This window comes from Scomber scombrus, chromosome 19 (assembly GCF_963691925.1).
Source record: "Scomber scombrus chromosome 19, fScoSco1.1, whole genome shotgun sequence".
Lineage (NCBI taxonomy): Eukaryota > Metazoa > Chordata > Actinopteri > Scombriformes > Scombridae > Scomber > Scomber scombrus.
In genome coordinates, this window is record NC_084988.1 from 14,990,718 (window position 1) to 15,009,229 (window position 18,512).

Consider the following 18,512-nt stretch of genomic DNA (forward strand, 5'->3'; position numbering starts at 1 on the left):
AATGAGATTGATCAATACCATTTTGAGAATATATACACTTTATCTATCAAGAATAAATCACATTGTCACAATCATTTCATGAGAAGAAATAAAAAATATTTTATTCCAACTTTATGGGTGACCGTGTATATTGCTGATTGCCCTAATATGATAATAATGTTGTAATTTTACAACAGAAAAGTTGTAATTTTATGACAATACCTTATTACAAGAAAAATGAAATGTCCTATTTAAGGGGAAATATCAGAGGCGCCAACTGTGCCACGTGCCACCTGTGTTACAATGAGACAGATGGAGCATCTTGTGAAGTTATACTTTACTGTAAATTTCACAAGTAACAAAATAGCCTGTTTAATCTTTTGGCACATCAGTGATTATGAGTATCAGGACTTTGAAGCGATTGTGCAAACGATTGTGTCTATTCCAACAGAAGGACTTTTGTGACTACTACATCTAACTGTGAAGAATAACTGAGGTGAAGAAATATAGAAACACTCCCAAAAAATATGAAATGACCAGCATACATATAACCAGACATTCTCCATATTAAATATTTTCAGTGCATTTATGACCAAACATTTGAGAAATAGTTAAAGACTTTTTGACAAGTGATAATATATATTTTAAAGAATGAACTATGGGATAATCTAATATGTGAACAACTCAATTTTGTCTACCTGAAATGTGAATTACAGATATCATAACTCCATTTACAACTAAAATTCAAGATCCCTCAAGTGCAGTTTTGACTTCTCATAATTTGAATTAAAGGTGCCATGTGGGATTTTCTTGTAAACAAATAAATTATGTCTTTGCATTCACAGTTACTCCAAACCAAAATATGTATTTCCTTCCTCATAAAAACATTACCAAAGCCAGCTTTGCTTAGTATTTGTCTTCAGTGCCTTGACTAACACATTGTTGCATTTGAGCTTATAGAGATAAGATACAAAAAACAATTTTACATCCAAAACATATCCTCAATTTGTAGGAGCATGTTTGGAACAATTTTCAAAACTTGGACACCACAAACAAAAGTGGAATTTCAACTCACGTTATTTCAAACGAATGCATTATACATTTTCTAATAGAATTATATGGGGGAAATGTTCTAATAATAATAAATAGTAATAAATAATAAAAAGCTTATTTCATTGATCAATCTGATGATGATGAGGCCTATATAAAATATGCCACACAAAAGCTTAGTATAAATAGCCTACTTTTTAAAACATGTTTAGGGTGTAGTCTTTTGCCACATGCATTTGCAAAAGTCATTATAGAGAGTATATGAGGTTATCATTTTAAGTAGCAAAAATGTCATTTAATGGGTGATAACAGGCAGGTGGACATAAAATGTTACTCAAATCTCCGCCTTTTTAACTCTGGAATAATGTTCTCCAATCCGTCAGAATTGCTGAATCTTTGGACTGTTTTAAGCAGCTTCTAAAACCCATTTTTTTTAGGCAAGCCTTTTTTATAGATTTCTTTTTTTTATAGATTTTATAGATGTATTTCATTTAATATCTATTTTGTTTCATTTATTTATTCATTTATATTTTATTGTGTTGAATAACCATTATGAAGTTAGGTTGAACAATTGTTATTATCACTAACAAGGGATGGTTAAGATAACATAAAATAAGTAAGATAAGATGTATCTTTATTGATCCCCCTCAGGATGAATTCAAATTGACACAAGCAGTATAATGAAAAAAAGTAGCAACGTATGGGTGAAAGTGATATAATAAAATAAAATAAAAAATAAAAATAAAATACCATATATAATAAACAATCTCTGTGTAAGTAAATCTGCAATATATAAATGTGCAATATTCCTGGGATTAACATAGTAAGGACAACATCAGTCTTTTTTAGTGGGAGATACTGGTAGTGTTTCCACTATTTCTTTACACATTTACACACATTTGCATATTTACTTTGACTTAATAATATATGAATGCACAGATCATCATGTGGCCAGACCACACCTGTATCCAAAGAACCAGTGACTTTATTCCCTAGGTAAGGCCTCTCAGGCAGCACTTCATCTCAAGATGTATGCCACTCCCAGCAACCTCCAGATATTAATTAGATATATGTGTGGCTCATTTCAAAGATATTGCAATAATGTGCACTCATCAACTCGGAAAGACATTGTATTTATGCAGATATATTGTGCCTAACAGACAAAATTCAGGGTGTATGTATGAATGTCTAGTCACTGCTGTCCGTACTATCCAGTCTACCTCTGACGTACTCTACGGTCCCCTTTCCACTGGGTTCTAGATGTTTCTGTTATTGATTGGTTGTCGCACCAATCACGTAAAGACAATGGTGTGACGCAGCCAATCACAGACGTCGGGGGCGGGCTTTAGGAGCAGCGGTTTGTCAGAGCCGTGAGGTGACGTTAGGGAAGCCTAGGAGTGGGAGAATCCGCTTTGGCCATCATTGCTCCCCGGGATTACTCTGAATGAGTTTGCTATAAACAGCTTGTCTTACATAACAGCGAGTAATTCTGTTAGCGCACCTTCAGCTAGCAGTAGCGTTTGTTTTCAAAGGAGAGGACACGCTTAATTGCATTTCATTTTTTTTAGATAGACCGCCATTGTATTTATATATATATATATATATATTTTTTTTTCTCATAGGTGTCAGGTGCGGTCGTTGCGAAGGATAACTTACTCAAGAGGTGAATTCAAGCGCACTCAATATGTCAGTGGTAGGCATTGATGTGGGTTTCCAAAACTGTTACATCGCCGTGGCCAGGAGCGGTGGCATTGAAACCATTGCGAATGATTACAGTGACAGATGTACGCCGTAAGTATGAGCACTGACAGACATCATCATCACCGTGAAATGTGGTCCGTCTGAGTTTGTTACGCAATGTTTGCGTCTAGAGGCGCACTGGCTGAGCGGTGATGGGGCAGAGACGGGAGTGATTGTGGCGCTGGTTGTGATGAGGCCTGTAACTACTGGTTTATTCAACGTCAGAGCAGGTTAAAATTGGCAATATATATATAAATATAGGGCTAATTGTCGCATGTCGCTGTGTAAAATAACACTGTATACTTTTGATAGACTGGCAGCTGACATTTTCTCCTGATAACCCTGAGCACAGTGCTGCGCAGTGCGCCTCAAAGTTGGCTGAGATAAGCAACTTAAAGAAGAGGAGATGTATGTAGGTTATACATCATGGTAATATGTTAGTAGACATGCGGAAAGACAATAAATAAGCTTAGGCATGACATGGCGATCTGTTACGGCCTGCCAAAAAAAGCTACATCCTTGTTGTTTTCTAGCACTAGCCCAGAAATGACAAAGAAATAAAGCAGGTTGTATCATAATAGAAATATTGTTTATATATAGTGGATATAATCAATTACTTCATCTTATAATAACAAGAAGTGAGCATGACATTTAGCAGGCAAAGTGGGATGCATTTGCTGCAGCATCCAGCAAACAGGCACGTGCAAGTGGAAACGAGAAAGAGCATTGCACCTTTAAGTGAATGTGGGTATTTTTGTGGCAAGGTGAATCTAGGGAGTGACTTGTCACTGCCAGCTAATGTGAAATGGATCCCTAAACCTTGTATGACCAGAAGCATTCATCATTGTCAGTAAACACAATGAATTACTCTTTGTCTAAAAGAGGAGTTAAATGTTGTATTTCGTTGGAGCAGGATGAGCTAATTTTTGAAGGTGAATTGTTCTGCCTCACTGCCCCAGTTTGTAGCTCTTCTTCAGACTCCCTCATGAAATTCCCTTAATCGAAAGCTGCCTCTCAGCACTCGACATTTGATTCTGTCTACAACAGTCAGTCAATTACAGTTCTGTCTCGTCTGCCACATCTGTGAACAGGTCTATTGCTGTTGTGACCTATGTAATTCGCTAATGTTCTTTCATCAAGGGCTTGTGTATCTTTGGCCACCAAAAATCGCATGATTGGAAATGCAGCCAAGAGTCAAGTAAGAGCATCTCTGGTCATTTGTCTGATTTATGTGCTAAAAGTAACATTACAAATTGAAATAATGTCATTGTGTTTTTTTTTTTAACTTTAAGTCAATCTCTCTTACAAACTGTTCGAATGATCGTATTTCAGGTTATTACAAACTTCAAAAATACAGTCCATGGCTTCAAAAAGTTCCATGGCAGAGCATTTGATGACCCATTTGTCCAAGGGGAAAAGCCCAAACTGCCTTACAGCTTACATAAACTGGCCAATGGGAACGCTGGAATTAAGGTAAAGCACTGTAAAAACCTCCAGCACGTTCTTTTTCACTGCTTTATGTTTTTTCCCCCCTTTTCTCTCTGACCCTGACCATTTTCTGTTGTCATTGCACACCTTTGTTCATGTACTTCAACCATGAAGCTGACCATGATAAGTGAGAATGAGCGCACAGATGATATTTTTTTCGACTGTGTTTCACCTCATCTATTAGCTTTATGGTTAATTGCTTTTAATTTCTCCTGAATCATGTTTACAGGTGCGCTATCTGGATGAAGACAAAGTGTTCACAGTGGAGCAGATAACGGGGATGCTGCTCACCAAGCTGAAGGAGACGTCAGAGAGCGCTCTTAAGAAGCCAGTGGTGGATTGCGTCATCTCTGTGAGTGATGAAAACATTGCAGAGAAGTATCATCGTAACTCACAAAGTGGGTCAATGAAACGTGTTGATCCGTGCTCTGTTTTACAGGTCCCCAGTTTCTTCACAGATGCTGAAAGGCGATCTGTATTTGACGCGAGTCAAATCGCAGGGCTGAACTGTTTACGGTTAATTAATGATACAACTGCAGGTCAGTGTTGCTGGAAAAGTTGGTGGTAGTGAATTTTCTGTAATAGGAGTATATTAGTGCTAAAGTTGAAGGCTAGTCAGCAACTTTCCACATATTTTAAGATCATTTCTTTGAGGTGAAACTGCAAGAAGATGAGTAGAAATCGTGTGCTCAATAAATCGAACCAACAGCAATTATTTAAACAATTGTGTTTTTTATTTTCATTCACAGTGGCTTTAGCCTATGGGATCTACAAACAGGACCTTCCTTCTCCAGAAGAGAGGCCCCGAAATGTGATATTTGTGGATATGGGACATTCATCATACCAAGTCTCCATCACTGCCTTCAACAAAGGCAAACTCAAGGTTAGCCTCTAATATGTTATTCAGCTACACGCTGCACCTGTGTCTTTAAACTCCGAGCTCAAAATTACTCTGGTCTGTCAGGTCCTTGCCACGGCGTTTGACCCGTACCTTGGTGGACGTTATTTTGATGAGGCGCTGGTGGATTACTTCTGCGAAGAGTTTAAGTCTAAGTACAAGCTGAACGTGAGGGAGAACCAGAGGGCTCTGTTGCGGCTGCATCAGGAGTGTGAGAAACTGAAGAAGCTCATGAGTGCCAACTCCTCCGACCTGCCTCTGAACATAGAGTGCTTCATGAATGACATTGATGTTTCCAGCAGGATGAATAGGTACAAATGCTTTTTGTCCCTTGGAAAAGTGGAAAGACAGCATTATACATTTTTTTTTTTTTTGTTTACTTTTCAACTTATTTGTAACCCACAGGGGCCATTTTGAAGAAATGTGTGCACAGTATCTGATGAAAGTAGAGATGCCACTGAAAGCAGCTCTTGAACATGCAAGTATGTCCCTCAGATTAAGTTGGATTTGTTCAGGAATATTCTTGTAATAGTACAGTACATAAATGAGAAACCTGTTTAACCTTGTGTCTGTGTTTTATGGCAGAACTGAGCCGAGATGATATCTATGCAGTGGAGGTAGTTGGGGGAGCTACGAGAATGCCAGCTATTAAAGAGAGGATCGCCAAATTCTTCGGCAAAGATGTCAGCACCACACTGAATGCAGATGAAGCTGTCGCCAGAGGCTGTGCACTTCAGGTATGATTTTCCTCTAACACTTCTTAACAGTTTCCCCCCCAATTTACCCCAAACATACTTTAGATCGGTAATATTAAATGCAGCTAATATGTGATTGTTTTGTGGTGGTTGTGTGTGTGTGCTGATTGTTTGGATGTAGTGTGCAATTTTGTCCCCGGCATTTAAGGTGCGCGAATTCTCCATCACCGATGTTGTTCCCTTTCCCATTACTCTACGCTGGAAATCACCAACAGATGATGGTTTGGGGTAAGCACATTGTACATCTTAATTGGGCATATTGGGCAAGGGGCTGAGAGGGGGGAGTGGGTTGTATTTGTATGAGGCAGGAGAGCAGTAGTTGCTCATTGACCTTACCAAAGCGGAATGATAATAATAATAATAATAATAATAATGATAGTAATAATTATTAGAGGAAGACAAACAGTGCAACAACATTAAAACAAGCCAGAAGTTATTTTGAAATAAATCTGTGTTTAACTTGGATTAATTTCACATGAAGACAGGTTATCTATTTCCCTGTAGTCATCCTTCTGAATAGTAAATCTAGCAAGTATGTGCTGACTGTGTCCTTATAACCCGACTTAACTTTTTCCTCTCGCTGTATTTTTGTCACAGAGAGTGCGAGGTGTTCAGTAAGAGTCATGCTGCTCCGTTTTCCAAAGTGATTACCTTCCACAAGAAGGAGCCCTTTGATCTTGAAGCCTTCTACAGTAGCCCTCAAGAGCTCCCATACCCGGACCACAGGATAGGTAATTTTGCCAAATCTGCCAGCTAGTGACCCATGAGTTCTATCCCCAGAGGAATAGATAAACAGATTTTAGGATGTGAAATTAAGCAGATATCTGGCTCCTTTTAAAAGTTGTATATGTCTACAGTAAGAGAGGTGATTGATGCCAGTGTCTCAAATAGTTTTTCCGGGTGGCCCATTTGTGGCTGAGTCCCAAGGGACCTACAACCTGGATGGTAGGCATAAGGTCTCCCACAGATGGGCCCTAATGAGTCAGTATGATTGTTTTTATGTGCATGTGCAGACTCAGGTGGGTTATCACTTTGTAATTAAACATTACCAGCCCTTGTGTAATCCCTGTAATTCAAGCTCTCTAACAAACCAATAATTTAGTTTCCATCTGTTTCCAGGATACTTTTCTGTACAAAATGTGGTTCCTCAACCAGATGGAGACAGCTCTAAAGTGAAGGTCAAAGTGCGTGTCAATGTCCACGGCATTTTCAGTGTGTCCAGCGCCTCTCTGATTGAGAAGCAGAAAGGGGAAGGAGAGGACATGCAAATAGACTCAGAGCCAATGGTGCAGAATGAAGGCAGAGCTGAGGACCAGGTAAAATGATGTTTATCACAGTGGCTTATTACTCCAAGTGTTGTTTAGATATTAATATAATTTACATTGTTTAAAAAGCAATTCTTTCACATTTGTTGTAGTAGTTGTGTTGTGCTTTTAAATGTAGTTAGAATATAAAATCTTGTGTTATTTACATGCAGTCTGGCTTGGATTAAAAATATCTGAATGTGTGTTGTGTCTCAGACCAAAATGCAGGTAGACCAGGAAGGCCAAAGCCAGGGAGACCAGCAAAATGAGGATGACAGTTCCACCAGTAAGGTTAGTTGGGCTTGAATTTAGAGAAATGCTCATAAAACACCCATATCCTACTTTTCTGTCTGTCTCAGACTGTACAGACATCAATCTACAGGTCCAAAACTGATTGTATTTCAAATTTGACAGTTGTATTTTGGAACAAAAACCTAAAAACAAGGTTTCAAAATGTCGAATCAAAAAATGATGTAGTGAAATGCCCCATGTATGAAATGTTTATGCTGTAAAAATACAAAAACAAGTCATAAAAGGAATGCATCTAAAGGGCTGGATCGGGTTTTCTGGTTTCTAAATCCAGGAGGGTGCAGCAGGGGAGAATAAGGACCCAGCAGCAGGGGGAAGCAAGCCCAAAGTCAAGGTGAAGAGTATTGATCTGCCCATCGCGGCCAACAACATTCGACAGCTTGACAGTGAGGTCCTTAGCAACTTCATGGAGTATGAGGTGAGTGCCCCTACTGGCCTTGGGAAAAGCTGAGTCATGGTCTGATTACCTGCACCCAAATAAATGGTGTGCAATTAAAACTCAATATGCACTTGACATGTGTTGTACTGGTCTGTTATTATTCCCCATAAAGACATATGCTTGTATCTGATATCATTAAGTTAACGAGAGGTGTTTTTGAGGTCATTTTTAATGCCATGGTTTGTGGTGCTGTTGGTTGGATGGCATGATATTATAAAGTTATTGCTATTACTGTTTCCACATCTTATATTTAAGGTATTACAACACAATCTCTTGTATGTGTGGATTTTCCTCACAGCGTCAGATGATTGTCCAAGACAAACTGGTGAAAGAGCTGAACGATGCCAAAAATGCTGTGGAGGAGTATGTATACGATCTGCGGGATAAACTTTGTGGGATCTATGAAAAGTATATCACAGAGGATGTAAGTGCTGCTTTTTGATAATAGTCTCCCTGACATTGTATACACTAGTATATTGGGAAGATGTACCAAGCTTAATTTTCCTGTTAAATCTGGGTCTGACTAACAGGACAGTAACCGGCTATCACTGATGCTGGAGGACACAGAGAACTGGCTGTATGAGGATGGAGAGGACCAACCCAAACAAGTCTATGAGGAAAAGCTGGATGCACTTAAGGTTTGTTTTACTTATTCCAATAAATGTTCTATTTTTAGTGTCAGTGAGTTTACCAAAGCAAATTGAGACAGGTGGCTTTTTATAAACAGAATGCCAGATGGCTTACGTTCAGTAGTGAGGCTAAGGAGCCATTTAGTATTTTAAAGAGCAAAAACATGCACGGACAGTTTGTTAATATGAATACTTTTCTTTTCCAGAGGTTGGGTCAACCCATTCAGGAACGACACAGAGAGCATGAGGACAGGCCGAGGGCTTTTGAAGAGCTTGGCAAGAAACTACAACTCTACATGAAGTTTGTGGATTGCTGTAAACAGAAGGTAAATCCTTTTTAATTTAGTGGTGCACTGTATAAATGAGAAAAACAAGACAGAATGTTTTTAAAAGTTTTTTGTACAGAGGTTTAAAATGTCTCTATGAAGTGTTTTAGTCCAATCTAGTGTTGTAAAGGTTTCAGATATTTTCCACACTGATCTGTTCTGCTGCTCAACCATAGCTGTGACACTTTCTACAACACCTATTGCAATTCTTTTGGTTTTGCAGATGTAATTTTTGTGTGAAAATGTGGATGTGAATTCTTAGATGATTAATGGTGTAGAAATTAATTATTCATTAAATACAGATGTGTAAAATAAATTTCTTGTCACAAACTTTTTCCTAGGATGAGCGATACCTACATTTGAGTGCAGAGGAAAAGAGCGCTGTGGAGAAATGCGTGAATGAAAGCATGGGCTGGTTGAACAACAAGATGAATGCACAGAGCAAACTGGCTATTACTCAAGATCCCATTGTCAAAGTAGCAGACATAATTGCCAAAATACAGGTATGTAAATAACTGTTTAGGATTGAATTCATTGTTCCATTATCAGTGATGAGATCTGCTGATTTTCTTCTGTCAACACACTCTTACCAGGAACTGGAGGATGTATGCAATCCGGTGATCAACAGGCCAAAGCCCACAGTGGAGGAGGCCCCTGAAGTGAACGATCAAAACAGCGGAGCTCACAACGGCCCGACAGCCAAGCAAGGCGCAGACGGGAAGGGAGACACCAAGGGAAGCCAGCAGACAAAATCTGGCACGAAAGAGATGGAGGTGGACTGAGCTCGTTGTCTGACCAGCAACATCACTGACCATTTAGACAGTAGAAACATGAATATCTGGGACCATTTCTCAATCCTCACCAGCCACTTTTGTGGATTTGTTTTCTCGTGTGCCCCCCACCCCCACCCCCACCCCCCAATCGGACTTTACCTTCTGAGGTTTCTGTTTTCACCCTTTCATCCTTACGTGTGACAATGGTGTGCTTTACTCTCTCAAAGGTTTGACATACTTAATAAAAGAAAGAATGATGCAATAGCTCAAGCTCTGATTCTGATGTAAAACTGTTTCCTCTGTACCAAACAGTAAGGTAAGCTTTTGTATTTGCATTCCATGTGTTTCATAAGCGTCCAGTATCAGCAGTAAATCGTATCACCACAAGAGAAATAGAAAGTGCTGTCCAAACAAATGCTATTGCAGAACTATTAGTTTGTATGCAATAATACAAATTATATATATTTGTATTTAATGAGTTTGAAATGATGTCCAAGTCTAGAAACTGTAAATACTATTTTAGTAAAAAAAAAAGAAGCCAGCATATACAGTAGCAATCAAAAGTTTGCACACATCTTCCCATTCACTTAAAAGAGAAAGTGTGTCCAGACTTTTTACTGGTGCTGTAAAATTATGTACATAAGGAACACATTCCTAGTGTTATGACGGCAATGCTTGACACACCAGATCTCTTTAGTAAGTAATTGGTTGCCTATTTCCTTTTTTTGTTTTCTTGCATTTTTCCATATTTAAGTTATGGGATTTAAAGATGGCAAAAATAAATTCACTTGTCTTTAAGACAAAATGTGTTTAGTCTGAAATTATTTTATTTTCAGCAGCTGAACCTGAAAGAAATCAGAAATCTTAAACACTCAATAACACAGTAAGTGTTTAGGATACTAAGATTTGTATCCCCAGCTAAGAAAAATGAGAGGTGACAACAGCTCTGGGACTTTAAATTACACTTACCTGCACAGAAGAATTGCAGTTCTGAGAGTCCACAGACACTCCTGCATGTGATTTTTTTCCCTCTCAACTTGTAAAGTTAAGCTTTAAATCATAATGTTTGGGAGACCCCATGTACTGTAAACGGAATAAATAAATAAGACAAAGTGAAATCATTGGAATGAATAAAGAATAAACATATAATACGACCATGAAATTATCAAACAGTCCAATGCATAAAACTTAGCTCATTTATATGAATTGTTATTCATCTGGCTAAATTTTACAATAAATAGTAGTTCATTGCAGGTAATTTTTAAATTGCATTCCAGCTGTTTTATTTCAAAATATCCTTTTTTAATTTATATTTCACTCTATTTTTCCAATTCATGTCATAATACGTTTCATAACAAAGTCTGTCATTGAAGACAAAGTGGCAGAGCCAGTTATGTGATTGATGAAATAACATTCAGTTGGATTTTATTAGATATTTTATCTGTATTTATTCATATAATTATTTATTTAATGTATTTTGTGTAGTTGCTGACGATTATTTTAATAATCGATTAATCAGTGGATTATTTTCTCAATTAGTCATTTGGTCTATATCATAATAAATCATAATATCCTAGATAGATAATTTACATCTGCCATGATTTATTTACAATATATAAAAACAATTGTTGATTTCAAAGAATTATAAACAGCAATATATGAATTCAGTAACATGTAATATGTAAATATTTCAAAATGAGGGAAAAACCCTCCTCCTGAGCGAAATCTTCAGATGATTCTGACCTCAGATGTAACCTCCTTTGTAATCATCAACATTTTCATAAGTAACTGTAATTCAATTACACATATGATGTTATAAGACACTGCACCTTAGTGCAAGAAGTTTAAAAATACAAGCTTTAATATGAAAAATGTACGTTTAAACTAAGTATGAGAAAATAAACTCTACTTTAAGCACACTTTGAGCTGTTCATTGAGCCCATGTGAGGGCTCTGGGAGGGGGCGTGACTAGCCCTGCTTGTTGTCATATGACGTAGAGCGTGACGTAGGCAGGGCTGTAACGGGCGCATATTTTCAAAATGGAAGAAATGACAAAGTTTTGGAGGGTAACAGAAGAACAACATTTCACTGCCCTCTGAGGACTCCTGCGCCGACTATCGATGAATTCCATCGATCGAGGAACATTATTACACACCCGCATGCTTCTGCGAGACAAAAACCAGGCACGATGAGTGTTTCGATAGGCGACAAGATCGAGGTAAGCTGTTGTTGTCGGGCTAACGCCTGCTGCAGGCTAACTAATCCCACTCGTTTCAACTGCGTTACTGTTAGCTACATTTAAGGCTGGAGTTAATCATTAGCTTGTTATCCGTGAGCTGAGCGGTGTTGTTTTCTCAACACTGAGATGTTTAAAGTGCAAAGAAGGTTTTCAGATCAGACACATCTAAATGAAACGTATTCAAATGTTTGGATATCCGCTAATGTTTGTTAATACTGTAGCTAGTGACGCTAATATAGTTTGTTTCATACATCCTGAAATGGCTTTTTTCTTTGCACGAAAGACATTATTATTATTATTATTATTATTATTATTATTATTATTATTATTATTATTATTATTATTATTGTTGTTGTCGTTAGTGTTGGTGGTAGTAGTAGTCGTCAGTGTATATGTGTCAGGGATGTAACCTTACCCCGGCTCTCTTGGTATAGACAGTGTTGTTTCTTCTATGCATCACTTTGGTTGCTCCACATGCTGCTTGGAAACGGCTACAAGTTAAGTGGTCCTCGTTAGCGGGAAGACTGCCGGGATAATTGTAGGTTTTTGGTTGGCCATATGACAGCGTCAGGTGTCTGTGGCTTGTTTGTCAGTTACCGTTTGTTGTGGGAGGATTTTCTCCTGTGTGAAGTCGTTAGTGGCTGGTTTGTTTTGTCTCATGTTTCTTTTAATACCGTTCAGCCAGCATGTCGCAGGCAAGAGGGAAGATGTTTGATCAAGTTATTCACTACTTCTTCCAAAATCTCTCTACTGACATCACAGCCAGCAGTGATGAGGGGAGTAGGTTGTTTTATGATCAGGAGCTCAGTATCCAGGTATCATGCTTTTTGAAGATTTTGTCTGTCACGGAGTTAACATAGACCAATTTTTCTATCTAAAATGATTTTGCTATTATTCCTCTTACTTGATTTGTTGTTAAGGAAAGCAATATTTTTTTTTCTTGTTTAGGATTTTAAAGTCCTCACCCTCCTTGGCAAAGGCTCCTTTGCATGTGTTTACCGGGCAAAGTCGGTGAAGACTGGTCTGGAGGTCGCTATCAAAACGGTAAGAATCCCTCACCCTTCATATATGTCTTTGTTAGTGATATGTGGTAATTATAGCACGCTTTACCTGCTCCAAGCTGTTGCCAGTGACTGACAGTTGATGTAAACTGGAACTGTTGGGCTGTTAACCCCTAATTGCTTCCCAAGAGTGTCTTGTGGTCCCTCGACTCCCCACAAATGGGGTCTGAACAGTTCACCATCTTTGTGGATGACAGATTGGCTGTTAGCAACCAAACCTAAACACCCAGCAGCAGCAGTTTAACACATTACACGTTGATCCCATGAGTAACAGGTGTGTAATTATCTCTATTGTTTCCGTCTGCAGATTGACAAAAAAGCAATGCACAAAGCTGGCATGGTCCAGCGAGTGACAAATGAAGTGGAGATTCACTGTCGATTGAAACACCCTTCCATACTTGAGGTAACGTTGACTGGACACGTCTCATTTCTTGTGTCTGTGTACAGTGGATTTTTTATTACATTGCATAAAGTTAACACGCATATATTTGTTCTCCCTTAGATTTTCTGTGAGTTTGTCAGGTTTTCACTTTAAGGCAGAAAGCACAAATTGTAGGAATTCAAATCTGTATTTGTTACCTTGCAGTTACAGCTGCCCCCTCTCACCACCCCAAAAAAAACCTCCAGCTTTGTTTTATTGTTGTCATGGTTATGTATCTTGCCGTGAACTTGCCCCTACCTCCTGTAATTACTTTGTTCAGTATTCTATTCACTGTTTTCCACTTCACATTAGAATTGGTCACTTTGGTCAGGAGTAGTTATTTTGTTTAGTCTAGATATCTGAGTGAATGTTCAGTATTTGTAACTATTTTTTAAGCACAAAAGTATGATATTTAGAACGTCATTTTTAGACTGATAATTGCTAGCTGACCAGTTTTCAAGGTCGAATGTGTCCCTAATTAATGTAATTTTAGAAATACATTACAAAATAAAAAAATGTACAAAAGGGCAGTTTTTTTCTGTGTTCTTACATTTACTTTTTTTTTGTTTTTTGAAGCTGTACAACTACTTTGAAGACAGCAACTATGTGTACCTGGTGTTGGAGATGTGTCATAATGGAGAGATGATCCAATACCTGAAAGAGCAGAAGATGGCCTTCTCTGAGGATCAAGGTCAGGCACAGTTTGTATTTAAAATGAAAAATCTTATCTCGAAGTCTAACAAACATCTCAAATCTATTTCCCTCTTCATAACATATTATTATTATTATTATTATTATATTTTTAAGTTGGAATTGTTTATGGTTTACATAAATGTTTACTAGGTAGAAGCAGTCATCTCTTTCCCTGCCTCCTTGGTGCATTTCTTAATTTCTTGGCACATTTCGGCTACCTGTAGATCCGTGGAATAATGTGAAACCATTGGCAGGATTTCATATCATGTTAACCACATGCATTGTTTACATGCGCAAGACAATCTCATGAAAAAACTGCTCTATAGCGTTTTAAATGTGAATTATGTTGGTGAAGTGTTTGACCTGCCTGCCTTTTTAAATTTTTTCCTTTTTTTTTCACAGCAAGAAATTTCATGCATCATATAGTGAAAGGAATGCTGTATCTACACACCCACGGCATCTTGCATCGAGATCTGACCTTGTCAAACCTTTTGCTGACCAGCAACATGAACATTAAAATAGCAGACTTTGGCCTGGCCACTCAGCTCAAACTCCCCAATGAAAAGCATTTCACCATGTGCGGGACACCCAACTACATCTCCCCCGAGGTGGCCACTCGTAGCGCTCATGGCCTGGAGTCAGACGTCTGGTCACTGGGATGTATGTTCTACGCCTTTCTGATGGGTCGGCCTCCATTTGACACGGACACAGTCAAGAACACCCTGTCTAAAGTGGTTCTTGGGGAATATGAGATGCCCAGACATGTTTCTCTAGAGGCTCAGGACCTGATCCATCAACTCCTGCAGAGGGACCCTGCTCAGCGGCCCAGCCTCTCTGCAGTGCTGGACCACCCATTCATGACCCAGAACCTTCTGGTCAGGACCAAGGAGCTGCGGCTGGGTGATGAAGGATCCATGGACAGCGGCATCGCCACCATCTCCACGGCCTGTACCTCCTCCACCTCAGCCAGCAGCAGCAGCCGCCTCCAAAGGAAAACCAGGCACATGATTGGCTCCGCCTTGCCTAACCGCATGACGCCCATCACAAGTCTTCCACAGCAGTCCGACAGCGCCTGCTTTGAGGATACAGATCAGTGGCAGCAACAGCTTCCCATGGACAGATGTCACAGGGAGGGCAGGAGCAGGGCGGTTTACAGTGGAGAGAGTGGACAGCCTCACTCTCGCTACCTAAGAAGGGCTCACTCCTCAGATCGCTCCGGCCCGCCTGGACCAGGTCAGGGGTTGAGTCACGCCGAGCTGGGGAGATGCCACTCGGAGGAGACTCTAACAGGTGTAGGAAGACCAGTCTTCTCCATGTCCTCCACTCCACACCCTTTTTCAGAGCATGGACGGCTATCCTCTCCTCCTGTCAAACAGTCAGCATAGTAAGTCGTCTTTCCATTCATCCTCTGATCACTTTTCGTATTTAACACAACACTAAAGATTTCACTTTGCTGTTTTTCAGCTCCGGGTATTCGTTATCCACACAGACGGCACATCCGCCAAGTTTACAATTTCAAGACCTGGAGGGAGTCACTAACTGGCTTAATAATGATGGTAAAAAATTGATGTGTTTCACTTTTTGATTTTATGGGTGTAGGTGGTAGATTTCAGCATTGTTACTTCAGTTTTATCACCCTTTATATTTTCACCCAGAGCAACTATTAGTTAGTTTATTGGCTTGTCGGGAAGTAAAAAATGCCTGTAAATGAAATCATCTTTGGTCGATTTAACCTGAAATACAGCTACCTTTTATTGATCCTAAATATGAATGAAGGCATATAAATTTCAAAAATTGATCTTTTAATCCTTTAAACACAATTTAAACTATACAGCTCTTAGCAAATCTTTAAAGATATTTCTCTTCTTTCTCAGGTTCTGGGCAGAGGCCCACAGACAACAGCGCTCACAGCAGTAATGGCAGCTTTCATAGCAGCAGAGGACCTTTGGGGGTTCACAATTCCTGGACAGACAAGCCAACAAGCCGAGGCGTGAACCCTCATCACAACGTGCACCAACTGCACCAATCCCACTCCTCCAACCCGGACTCGTACTGGGAGAATAAACCCGCAGCAGAATTAAAGCTCTCGTCATCCAAAACAAGTGTGGACAAGGAGAAGAAAACACTGAGAGACGTGGTCCCGCCTCTGTGTGCGTCCAGACTGAAGCCTATCAGACAGAAGACCAAAAATGCTGTTGTAAGATAGTGTTCATGTTTTAAAAAAAATACTTTAATGGTTTTAACTTCAGTTGAGAAATTTGTTGATTTTTAATTTCTTTTTCATGTCTTTCTTTCAGGTGAGCATCCTGGACACAGGTGAAGTGTGTATGGAACTTTTAAAAAGCCACAGTGGTCAAGAGAGGGTCAAAGAAGTCCTTCGGATTTCGGGTGATGGCTCAATGGTGAGCTCGCTTTATTATACTTCTAAATGCTTCTTTTCTGACTGGTGGGGGGGTAAACATGACTCAAGCTTGTTGGCATTATATAATCAGAATTGTAATAATTCTGACTCCTGTAGCTCTGACAACTTAATGTTATTATGATCTCTTTTAGGTGACAATATACCAGCCTAATGGTGGAAAGGGTTTTCCTGTGCTGGACTCGCCCCCTGCTCCGCCAGAAGATATTCTGATCTGTAGCTATGAGGACCTGCCAGGTATGCTGATGGACTGAACACACCCAGAAACATCAGCTGGTGTCGGATGAGAAATTGTATATCAATTAATTTCTTTTCATTTGTGATAGAAAAATACTGGAAGAAATACCAATACGCCTCCAAGTTTGTTCAGCTTGTGAAATCCAAGACTCCTAAAGTGACCCTTTACACCAAATACGCCAAAGTCATGCTGATGGAGAACTCTCCCACAGCAGACCTGGAGGTTTGCTTTTACGATGGTGAGTCAGATTTCTGGGACAGTGCATGAACACCGACCCTCTTTTCTGTCTGAATTATTTCACAATGCTTCGTTCGTGCCTGTGTTGTGCAGGAGCGAAGACCCACAAGACCTCAGAGCTGGTGCGAGTGGTGGAGAAGAGCGGGAAGTCGTACACAGTTAAAGGCGAGGTGGGGCTGAGCGGCCTGAGCCCAGAGAGCAGGCTCTACGTGGAGCTGTCCGACGAGGGCCACAGCATGTGTCTGTCTCTAGAGGCCGCCATCACGGCAGAGGAGCAGCGCAGTACCAAGAACGTCCCTTTCTTTCCCATAAGTATCGGCAGGTGAGAGGAACACACTGTCAATGTTATACTCCTGCTGCTTCCGTTTTCCTCGTCTTTTGTCTAATATTAATATCGTCTGTTACTTTTAGGAGACCTGCCAACCCAGACGCTCCGTGCTCATCATCAGTGCCCTCCCACCCGCTGCCTCCAGACATAGCTTCACCTCCTCAACCTCCACAAATCACTCCTTCAGTGAGTGTCGCTCAGTCTTCCACTGCAGGATAAACAGACAGATGATAAAGCTTTAACAGTCGGTATATTAACAGATTTTTTATTTTTAATACCCAGATGATCTCTTATGACGGGTCTGACTTCACCTCGGCCAGCCTGGCTAAGAAAAGCTCTCCAGTGCGACAGGACCTCGTGCAGAGCACAGGAAAAGTGGTGAAGTCGATATTTGTGCCCAATGTTGGATGGGCATCTCAGGTAATTGATAAATGAGTCTTTCAACATTTTGTAATCAGTTACAGAATCGTGTTTGTCAATAAAAGTTTGAAATAATTTTGTATCTGCAGCTGACGAGTGGAGAGGTGTGGGTGCAGTTCAACGACGGGTCTCAGCTGGTGGTTCAGGCTGGAGTTTCCTGCATTACTTACACGTATCCAGAAGGGCGGATCACCAGGTATGAAATATGTTAGAAATGTTTTGTCATTTTATTGGATTGAGAGACAGAAGTTAGGCCTAAAGAAGACAGCTAAAGACTGTCCTCACAAAAGGATTTGCATAAAATAAAGTCTTTTTACACAAGTGTGCACAGCGTCCAGAAATGTCTCCAGGGGGATCTTTATAACGTCCGTTTTTCTTCACAGGTACAAGGAGAACGAGAAGTTGCCCGAGCACGTCAAAGAAAAGCTGCAATGTCTCTCCAGCATCCTCGGTCTGCTCGCCAACCCGACAGCACATCACCAACAACCTCATTAACACTTTGAGGCTAAAACATCTCAGCAGGGAGCAAAAAGTAGCATTTTGAGCCTTTGATACCTTCTTTTTGTCTGGTGCTATTGTAAATATATCTTTGTGTTTCTGTTTTGTTTGTTTTTTTTTAAATGTACAGAAGATTATGAAAAGATTTATTTTTATTAAGTAACCACTTTGTATAGTGTCTAGATCAGCCCAGTTAAACATTTTGTATGTTTCTGTCATTTTTACTGTGTATGTCTCCAATTCTATGAAATTGATCAATGCTGAGGCA

At 39.7% G+C, this 18,512-nt stretch overlaps 2 protein-coding genes across 3 annotated transcripts; both read left to right on the plus strand.

Moving 5' to 3' along the window:
• The first annotated feature begins 2,713 nt into the window (after window positions 1-2,713).
• hspa4l (heat shock protein 4 like) lies at window positions 2,714-9,918 on the plus strand. 2 transcript variants are annotated; one of them, XM_062439871.1, is made up of 19 exons: window positions 2,714-2,820; window positions 3,910-3,967; window positions 4,102-4,242; window positions 4,487-4,609; window positions 4,697-4,796; window positions 5,007-5,140; window positions 5,222-5,466; window positions 5,561-5,637; window positions 5,741-5,892; window positions 6,032-6,138; window positions 6,508-6,641; window positions 7,030-7,226; window positions 7,431-7,505; window positions 7,798-7,941; window positions 8,261-8,386; window positions 8,493-8,600; window positions 8,798-8,917; window positions 9,259-9,420; window positions 9,511-9,918. In XM_062439871.1, the coding sequence occupies exons 1-19, from the start codon at window positions 2,714-2,716 to the stop codon at window positions 9,697-9,699; spliced, it is 2,499 nt and encodes an 832-aa protein (XP_062295855.1). In that variant the 3' UTR covers window positions 9,700-9,918. The 2 variants fall into 2 exon arrangements, with proteins under 2 accessions (XP_062295855.1, XP_062295856.1); XM_062439872.1 differs by having other exon boundaries at window positions 7,801-7,941.
• A 1,820-nt stretch (window positions 9,919-11,738) lies between these two features.
• Window positions 11,739-18,391, plus strand: plk4 (polo-like kinase 4 (Drosophila)). Its single transcript, XM_062440400.1, has 15 exons — window positions 11,739-11,908; window positions 12,878-12,973; window positions 13,298-13,393; window positions 13,988-14,102; window positions 14,507-15,488; window positions 15,569-15,660; window positions 15,979-16,301; window positions 16,402-16,506; window positions 16,658-16,760; window positions 16,850-16,999; window positions 17,092-17,320; window positions 17,410-17,512; window positions 17,609-17,746; window positions 17,836-17,942; window positions 18,130-18,391. The coding sequence occupies exons 1-15, from the start codon at window positions 11,879-11,881 to the stop codon at window positions 18,239-18,241; spliced, it is 2,781 nt and encodes a 926-aa protein (XP_062296384.1). The 5' UTR covers window positions 11,739-11,878; the 3' UTR covers window positions 18,242-18,391.
• The last annotated feature ends 121 nt before the right edge of the window (window positions 18,392-18,512 follow it).